This window comes from Bidens hawaiensis, unplaced genomic scaffold (assembly GCF_021521415.1).
Source record: "Bidens hawaiensis isolate Kalapana, Puna unplaced genomic scaffold, B.hawaiensis_p1.1 tig00103111_1, whole genome shotgun sequence".
Classification (NCBI taxonomy): Eukaryota; Viridiplantae; Streptophyta; class Magnoliopsida; order Asterales; family Asteraceae; genus Bidens; species Bidens hawaiensis.
The window spans coordinates 13374-21947 of record NW_027504731.1 but is presented as its reverse complement, the minus strand read 5'-3'; the positions used below and the strand labels follow the sequence as shown (position 1 = coordinate 21947).

The 8574-nt window shown below is 35.2% G+C and overlaps 1 protein-coding gene across 1 annotated transcript; it reads right to left on the bottom strand.

Annotated features, from left to right (window-relative positions):
* Nucleotides 1–2186: 2186 nt before the first annotated feature.
* LOC143608179 (F-box/LRR-repeat protein At5g63520-like) lies at nt 2187–8232 on the bottom strand. The gene is made up of 10 exons (XM_077083332.1): nt 8050–8232; nt 7840–7947; nt 7679–7771; nt 7454–7600; nt 7277–7378; nt 7148–7187; nt 6917–7066; nt 6548–6729; nt 5639–5757; nt 2187–2626 (listed from the first exon to the last, which is right to left on the bottom strand). The coding sequence occupies exons 1-10, from the start codon at nt 8230–8232 to the stop codon at nt 2203–2205; spliced, it is 1548 nt and encodes a 515-aa protein (XP_076939447.1). The 3' UTR covers nt 2187–2202.
* Nucleotides 8233–8574: the final 342 nt, after the last annotated feature.

The following is an 8574-nucleotide window of genomic DNA, read 5'->3' as shown; positions in this document are numbered from 1 at the left end:
AGGATTTTGTTTTTAATTATTTTAAGTTGTAATTTGCATTTCTTTTAAAACAATGTTTATGCTTTACGTACTTGAATTATATGGAATAAATAATTTAGATATTGACCCGTGTATTTTACTTTAGTGTATTTTGAGCTATGATACAATTATGTCGCGTCCCGACATATTCTACCGTAAGTTGAGGTGTGACACTCTCTCTCTTCAAAATTTAGCCCACCAAAATAGGAAAAACTATGCATGTGAAAAACTTGAGTCGGAGGATTAACTTGTTTGTTTTTTGGGCATCCACGATTATTTTTTTAACCATAGGCTCCACAATCAAATTTGTAGATGAATAAAAAATTCCTCTTAGCTTTCTTAATAAGCTTGAGTTGACGGGTTTGATTGCTTGTTGAAAGTTTCTTTAAATAATTCCACATCCTTCTTGTAACCAGGATCACCATATTCCACGTATATGGATGGTAACAAATCAAGCTTTGTCCAAAAAGGATCAATGCAAGTTAATGAAATAGCTAACTTTACATTCAAATAATTTACATATAAGATTATATTGAATGATTGAAAATGATATAATATCAACTAAATATAGTACATACTTTTAGAGGTGTACATTCCAAGTTCGTGAGCACACCGTAACCCAAAACATGACCGCAACTGACAACCGCAATTATACTGAGTTAGCACAAAGCCTTTTGATCGATGAGCTTCGGCTAAGATAATCTTCATGGCATGGTGTGAAACAAAAACCTGCAATTGTTGAAATATTGGTTTGTTATATTTTGTCTTGCGGATAATTCTGCTTTTTTCAAGACTTTCTTTAATAGCGGCTCCAATTTCGGCTTACGACCAAGCACCTTTACCATCTCTTCAATTTCGGCTCCACTAACATTGCATCCAAACAGATTGGATTTTTTGAAATTATTCTTTAAACCCAATCAGATATGAAAGCATCTCAAAACTCTATTCACATTTTCCACATTCCCTTTTGTCCACTCTCCTAGAAACAAAGCATCGTCCGCATATAAAAGATGGGCTACTTTCGGACCCTGTTTAGGAGTTTGGAAACCCGGCAATATTCCAGCCTCATCCACCGAGTGCACCATATTTGAGAAGGCCTCCATAACAATAGAAAAACTGGTTTGGGGGGGGGGGGGGGTGGATAAGCCGATAACGTCTCCTTGTCTCATTCCTACAACTAAAATGTAGTATATACAACTAAAAAGTAGTATATAATTTAATTTTTTTTCAAACATAAACTATTTAATCACTCTTTCAAAATATCTTTGAATAACTACTGACAAGAGGGAGGGAGTGGAAGCAAACCGGAACTCGACATGCGGTAGTGAGGTGACAAAATAAAATAGCCATCCCAAAGTGATTAAGATAGGTATAAATAAACAGATAAAATAATTTTATTCTTATTTTTAAAAGGCTATAAAGCCATTATCCAACGGCTACATTCAAACTACTCATGTAGTGAGGAAAACTCGTAGTCACTACTCGCTACACGAATAGCATACTTGTACGGGCGGCAGTAGTGTAACAACACGGGGTATACTACCGAAAAGCCCCTACCTGCTTACGCCCCCACCTCCCTAATAAATAAGCGGGCATAAACAAAGGAATTTTTACTTTATTTACAACTCTAATATTATATAATAACTAAAGATCTATTTTACACTAATTAACTACATGGAATTTTAGTAAGAACCACTAGTAATCCCTATAATATCAACACTGAAAAACACAAACAATCCTTCAAAATTTATTCTAACATAACTCCCAACAAACATAAACTCAACTACTCAAGCAACCAAAAAAAAAGACCATTAGAGCATTCTCATCCAACCCCTCATTTTATGTGAGGGGTGTTTTTATAATTTAGAGAGTAATTTTGGGTGTTGTAAGTGAAGAGTTTTTATATTTTAGAAAAAACAGTGATTTTTCTGTAATTTGAAAAGTTACTGTTCACCCTCTATATTTTTTAATATTTTTTTAAAGTGGTTGTGAATGAGAGAAAGAGAAAAGTTAATAATAAGATATAAAAAAGTATTATTTAATTACAACGGAGAGAGAAAATATAGTGAGTTTTAGTATAATTTTTGGTTTAGAGATAGAGGGTTGGATGAGAATGCTCTTATATAGCTAAGCATCTATCCTTTTGTTTCCCAGCACAAAAGCCACATTATTAATTTTCATTTTTCATGGTTTGTAAGACATGATTAAATAGACAGCACTGTATACATGCAAGCAACATCGCATGGACTTTTGTTCTTGAGATTCCTGAACATAGGAGGTTATATCCCCACGTCCAATCTCTCTGCCACAAAATGTCCCACCAAGCGTCACACCGGGGAAATTGTTCAAAAACGGCGAGCTGTCTATGTTTGGTTGGCCAAAAAACGACTCACCACGGCCACAACAAGTGAATATAAGGCCACCAAACACCTCCTGCTTATCACCGCTACTGGTGCTCGCTTGATTAAGTGATTGGTTGAATGATCTCAGGTGGTTGGAGACAGTGGCGGCAGAAGATAGAGCAGTGGCGGAATCTGAGTGATAAAAACGAAATGTATCACCGGTTTTGATGCCCACATCACCAACAAAAAGATACTCCTGATTATCCCTGCACGAATATGATATACAGTTAAAGAGGCACAGGCACAGGCACAGGGGGTGACAATTTCAAACAATAGAATTATATTGATAGTTAAAGCGGATAAAACCAAAAAAACTAGCAAAAATAAAAAGAGGTCATGCGGGTCCAAAATCACGTGAAATGTAATTTTAATGCATAAAACTCATACGCCAATTTATTTAAAAATTAAGATATCGCTGAAACAATAAAACTTTGCAATCATATCTATATATATAATAAGCCAAAATAATCATGATATAAGGTATTAGTTATTATATATTATTTTGTATTGTGTAATTTATTAATACCAACATAAATATATTATTTTGTTTATATAAATGCATTGTATTAGTTATTAATATTAAGCTTTTATAAGTAACGGATTTAAAAGTTGATTTAGATAAAATAATTAATTTCAAACTTCAAAGAAAAAATTTTTCACTTTATGTTTGTTTTGCAATGAAGATTAATAAAAGCTAAGGCCAATCACTTTAGATGGTTTGTTGTTTTTTGAAACAACATGTTTAACACATGGTTAGTTATGTGTTCCATTATCTAGAGTTGAAACCAAAAACCAAGTGAAACTACTAATTTTATTATGGAGGATAAAGTTACAAATAAAATTACAAATATTGTATACAAAGAAATATTTAGAGATTTACGAATTTTCAACTTTTTATTTTCATATTGTGTATTGTGTAATTTATTCTACCATGTATTATATCTTTATATATGTTGAACATATTTTTTATATTTCACATTGTGTTATTATTTAAATAAATTTATTTATTCTAACGTTCTAACCCGTGTTTTACACAGACACCTAACCTAGTTAGTATTACTATATGTTGATTGTTGTTTCATCATCAAACACTTATCTGCACGCACAGTAAATTAGCTAGTTGTTTAAAAAACTAAAATAAAATTTTGAACAGGTGCTGTTTCAAGTCAACGCAAATTTTACCCCAAAAATAACTATTTTGGCTCTAACATCTAAGGGGATGTTTGGGAATCACACTTAGAATAGAATAGGTTTGAGCGTTTGGATGGACTAATCTGATTATTGTTATTATCGGATTGTTTTGAGTGAAATACTCACTTTTTAATAATCAATATGAGAGTAGCTTATTCAAAAAGCGATTATGCGCTTTTTGAAATAACAGGAAATCAATTTTTAGAGTTCTTATAGAAAATCTGTTCAATAATCAATTTGAGAGAAACCTTATTCATAACTGATATTGTGTTTTAAAATCGAATAATCTATATTCAAAAGCAAAAACCCAAACATCAAACTAAAAAGAAACTTGACAGAATTACAAATTTTGTCCTTTAAAATAAGACGAATTACGGTTCGTGTCCTTTGTTAAGTTTCCTTGCAGGCGGTGTACTTTAAACATTTTTTTCCTACACGTTATGTCCTTTACGCTAACTGGGTTAGAAAAACTCAGTTAAGTATGACATGTGCCAGACATGTGATGGGCATAATTGTAATTTTAGTGTATCTTTAAATTAAAAAAAAAAAAGAAAATATATATAATCCCCTCCTTTCTCTCTTCTTTCTCTCTAAGCCACCACCATCACCATAAACTCCGGCCACCGCAAACGATCCCTATCACCCGAACCCGACCCATCCTTTTCCAAAACCCGTATCCCTATCACCCGAACCCGACCCATCCTTTTCCAAAACTCCGGCCACCATGAAGCCCAAACCCACAGCTACCGCCACACACCAACCAACACTTGTAACTGCCACCACAAAACCATACTTTCTTAAATCGGCCACCGCCAGCCACCGTCACAAATTCCGGCCACCAGAAACAACCACACCACCATACCGCAACCACCACTACACAACAGCCAACACCTGCAACTGCCACCACGAAGCCCAAACTTTTTAAATTGATCACGAAACCCTAAAATATTAACCCGGATCTCAGATTTGTTACCGGGTTCCCTATCAGAACCCACAGCTACCGCCACACACCAACCAACAGAACCCACAGCTACCGGATCTCAGATTTGTTACCGGGATCTCAGATTTGTTACCGGGTTCCCTATCAGAACCCTAGGTGGCGGTTGTGGTGGTTGTCTGCTGAAGCGATGAGTGTTACCTACGGTGGTCTGAGTCATTGGCGATGGTGTTCTCCGATGGGGCAAGGTAACCTTGTATCTCTTCATCATTGTTGACCGTCGCCGTCGGGTTCTTCCGTGGAACCCTAGGTGGTGGCGATGTCGGCGTGGTAATGATGTGGTGGGTGGGAGCTGTTATCGCCTGTGATTCGAAGCTTTCTTTGTACGTTCTTCTCTTCAGTGTAACATTTTATTACTAATTTTGATTTTGTTGAATGGGTAGCATCAACAACTATGAAATTCGGGCTTTACAGTCGTTGACGGAGAGTATTCGAGATGGAAGGAATTGTGTGACCGGCGGCGGGAGATTGCTGTAGAGATGTTTGAATTAGACACATGACGGCAGTTGTTCAGGTGATGGTGGCGGCGGTAGGTGGTGGGTAGTGGTGGCAGTCGGCAACAGGTGGTGGTGGGGTTTTGGATGTTGAAAGAAGAAGGTGGGTGGTGATGGTGGATGCACATGAGAGGAGAGATAGGGGAAAGAAGAAAAGAGGAAGAAGAAGTTGCAGGGTAGACGAAAAGACAAAAATGCCCTCACATGCGTCTGACGTGAGGGCATTTAACTGACTTTTTCTAACCCAGTTAGCGTAAAGGACAAAACTTGTAGGAAAAAAAAGTTTAAAGTACACCGCCTGCAAGGAAACTTAGAAAAGGACACGAACCGTAATTCGTCTTATTTTAAAGGACAAAATTTGTAATTCTGTCAAGAAACTTATAAAGCCAGACATCAACAACCTGTAGTATGATAAGTTGACTATGGCAAATTGTAAACTATGATAAGTTGACTTCTAACTTATAAATGATGATGTATGTGTAGTTACTCAAAGAGAAGGACAACCATTATAAAAATAGTAAAAAAATGTGTCTTACCCGAGAACTTCATGAAATGCAAGAGACGTGATATGTCCGACCTTTTCCTGACCAACGGAGCATTTTCTTTTTTTGGTTACCCCAATGTAGAAAGTAGGAAACTGAATTCGGTCTCCCAGCTGCAATTATTTATGAACAGTTAGAAATTTGGAAATAAATGAAGGGCAAATTGCCAAAAATATGTAACAAATTTTGGTCATGTTTTATACCAAACTCGAGAGAATGTTATATTATCTCTACATAAAAGATTTAATTCTTAAAATCTAACATTGAAAGGTAATCTTGTAATAAGTTAACCAGTTCTCATATGCCATGTCATCTATCGCCTCATTTTGAGTATTGACTATCTCAGTTAGAAATACATTTTGAACTTTTGATCCTTAATTATCAGAGACATTATATGGTTGAATCCATATTAAATAGAAATGTTACCGAATAATGTTACTTTTCAATGCAATTTGCCCATAAAATAGTGTCAAATAATGTATTAAAAATTGCCCATAATAATGCCAAATGAAGTACGAAAAAGGTCTTGATATTCATCACAGCAAGAACTTTATGTCTAACTTCATATATACATACTTACAAAGTTCAACTTTTCATAATTTCATATTTATAATTTCAAAACTCTAAAAATAATAAAATATCATATTTAGCAAAAAAATTTTGAAAGGCACTTATAACAGTTTGTTTCGTTGAATCAACAAATAGGAAAAGCACATAACTATTGTGAACCATCTCAACGCACAATGTTCCCTTGTTTATTTAGTAAAACATAATATGCTTGGCATTCTGAAAGAGTAAATATGAAATTTTGAACTTTTAGAAGGACTTATATAAAGCTGACACTAATATACTAGTTATAGTGAAGCAGGTTGAGTGTTAACTAAAAATAAAAGAATAACATACTTCATCATAAACTTGATTCAAAACAGTTTCACCATCAATATTCTCACGTGACCCATCTCTTCTTGCAGTGAGCCAAGTCAAAGACTCTCCGTGTTTCTCCCTAACAGATGCTGCCTTGTATGTGGGGCCCACTGGCGACAATCCGCTTGATAATATAGCATGGAATTGAGTTTTCCCAACACCTGCTGAAAAGATATTAAGAAATTTGCATAACTTGATGAAAACCAACCTTTAAATGCAACAGATAGAAATTTAATTACAAAAGGGAAAAGCAAATAAGAGAGCAATATAATAAAATAGCAAAAATACTAATGGTACACACACACACACACACACACATATATCCACAAGTCAAGATTTTGACGTTACCAGGACGTTTATTCCTGTCCACTGAAAATACCAAAGCAACAGCAGCAGGGACATGTTCTTCAGTAACAGTTATGTTATTGGTACCATCAGTGTGCTGGAACTGACAGCCGCTATCACCAACAACGACGGTTTCTGGTGACATGGCATAATCTACAATAATAAAGCAAAAGACATTAAATTTATTGTATGAGTCATTATAACACGTTGAAGTGTTTATGAATCAACCCTAACCCATTTTTTCCATAACGGCTTTCATGCCTGCTTGGAAGTCCTGTAAAAAAGGAATATCATTTTGTTTAAAATAAAACAAGAAAAATATATGCTAGTATATATGCAGAAATATTAAGAGGAATGAGTTACACTGAACATTATAATTGCAGCAGGGGATTTAGATCCCGAAACAGAAGTTGAAAACTCTCTAATGTCTGTTACAAACTTGTCAACCATGACAATTTGTGGTTCCTGATACACAAAATTTCAAAAACAATCCAATTATAGTAAAATGAGTTATGCTAGAATAATAAGTTAAATGCTTACCTCAACTTGTTTTAAAAGCGGGATTGTTGTGACTTTCAACCCCGGTAGAAATCCAACAGTCAACATGACTGCTCTGTTTGCAGTCTCGGATACTGCTGGAGGAGAATCAGGCATATCATCATCCTCCTCAGTAATCTCCCACTGAATCTGCAGATTATTTGATTTCTTAACACCAAATAATAACTAATAATAAATCATAAAAATTTGTAAGTAGAAAAAGAAAACCTCTTTGAATTCATCAGATAAGGCATCCCTTCCGATTATTCCGGATGGGTCGTTAGTAATGACCGGAACTTGTGAGCCAAATTTTGTAGTAACCTGCACATCACTCCATATAAATTAATGCTTTTAGGTATTTTTCATATAAAAAAAATGACATAACGTACGAGTTGGTGAGCCTCTTGTAAATTAAAGGAAGGACCGATTGAAGCAATGGCAAAATGAGGGCGAATAGGCTCAGATAGTACTTTATCCAACACTTCTTCAACAGCAATCTGATCAAAATTAATTAATTAATAATTAGGGCTTATTATTATTCGAATAATTAGTTAACAATTTGTGATTGATGTAAAATTAGGGCTTGAAAAAAATAAAACCTGAAGAGAAGGATTGAAGGAGCATGCTGAAGAAAGCTTGGGACGAGAAAGCACGCGTTCGCAAACGACGTTCCATGAGCGATTAACGCAGGCGGCGTAGGCGAAGGAGGTTGCCGGGAGTCTAGCCACGATGTTCTGAAGGAGGTCTTCGCCGATCAGATCAATTCCATTACGTGACGTCATTTCGGTGGCGGAGGTGGTCTTGTGTCCGTCTTAGGCAATAGACTTCAAACTCACGATAGTTTTAAGTCTTCGGTCATCATTCTTCGTTAAAAGAGGAAAAATAGCATGTTTTACTTACAACTTGTCATCACATTTTTATTTTTTACAAAGACGATTTTTTTTTTTTTGTTAGGCAACCGTATTCTTTAATTTGAAAGGTCTTGTTTTCTTACTATGGCTAGACTATCAACATTTTTATTCATTTAGATAAATGAGTTATATGATTTAGAATATGCATGGATTACGGTTAATGTATTAGTCCCAAATAAATATATGAGTTGTCGTTTTCAGAAAATATAAATG

What these genes read in the sequence shown, in the direction of transcription:
- LOC143608179 (XM_077083332.1), bottom strand. Translation starts at nt 8,232, where the DNA reads ATGACGTCACGTAATGGAATTGATCTGATCGGCGAAGACCTCCTTCAG. An exon ending in GGACAGGAATAAACGTCCTG is followed by an intron (nt 6,730 to 6,916) that starts GTAACGTCAAAA and finishes TCTTTTCAGCAG; the next exon opens with GTGTTGGGAAAACTCAATTC. An exon ending in TGAATCAAGTTTATGATGAA is followed by an intron (nt 5,758 to 6,547) that starts GTATGTTATTCT and finishes AAATAATTGCAG; the next exon opens with CTGGGAGACCGAATTCAGTT.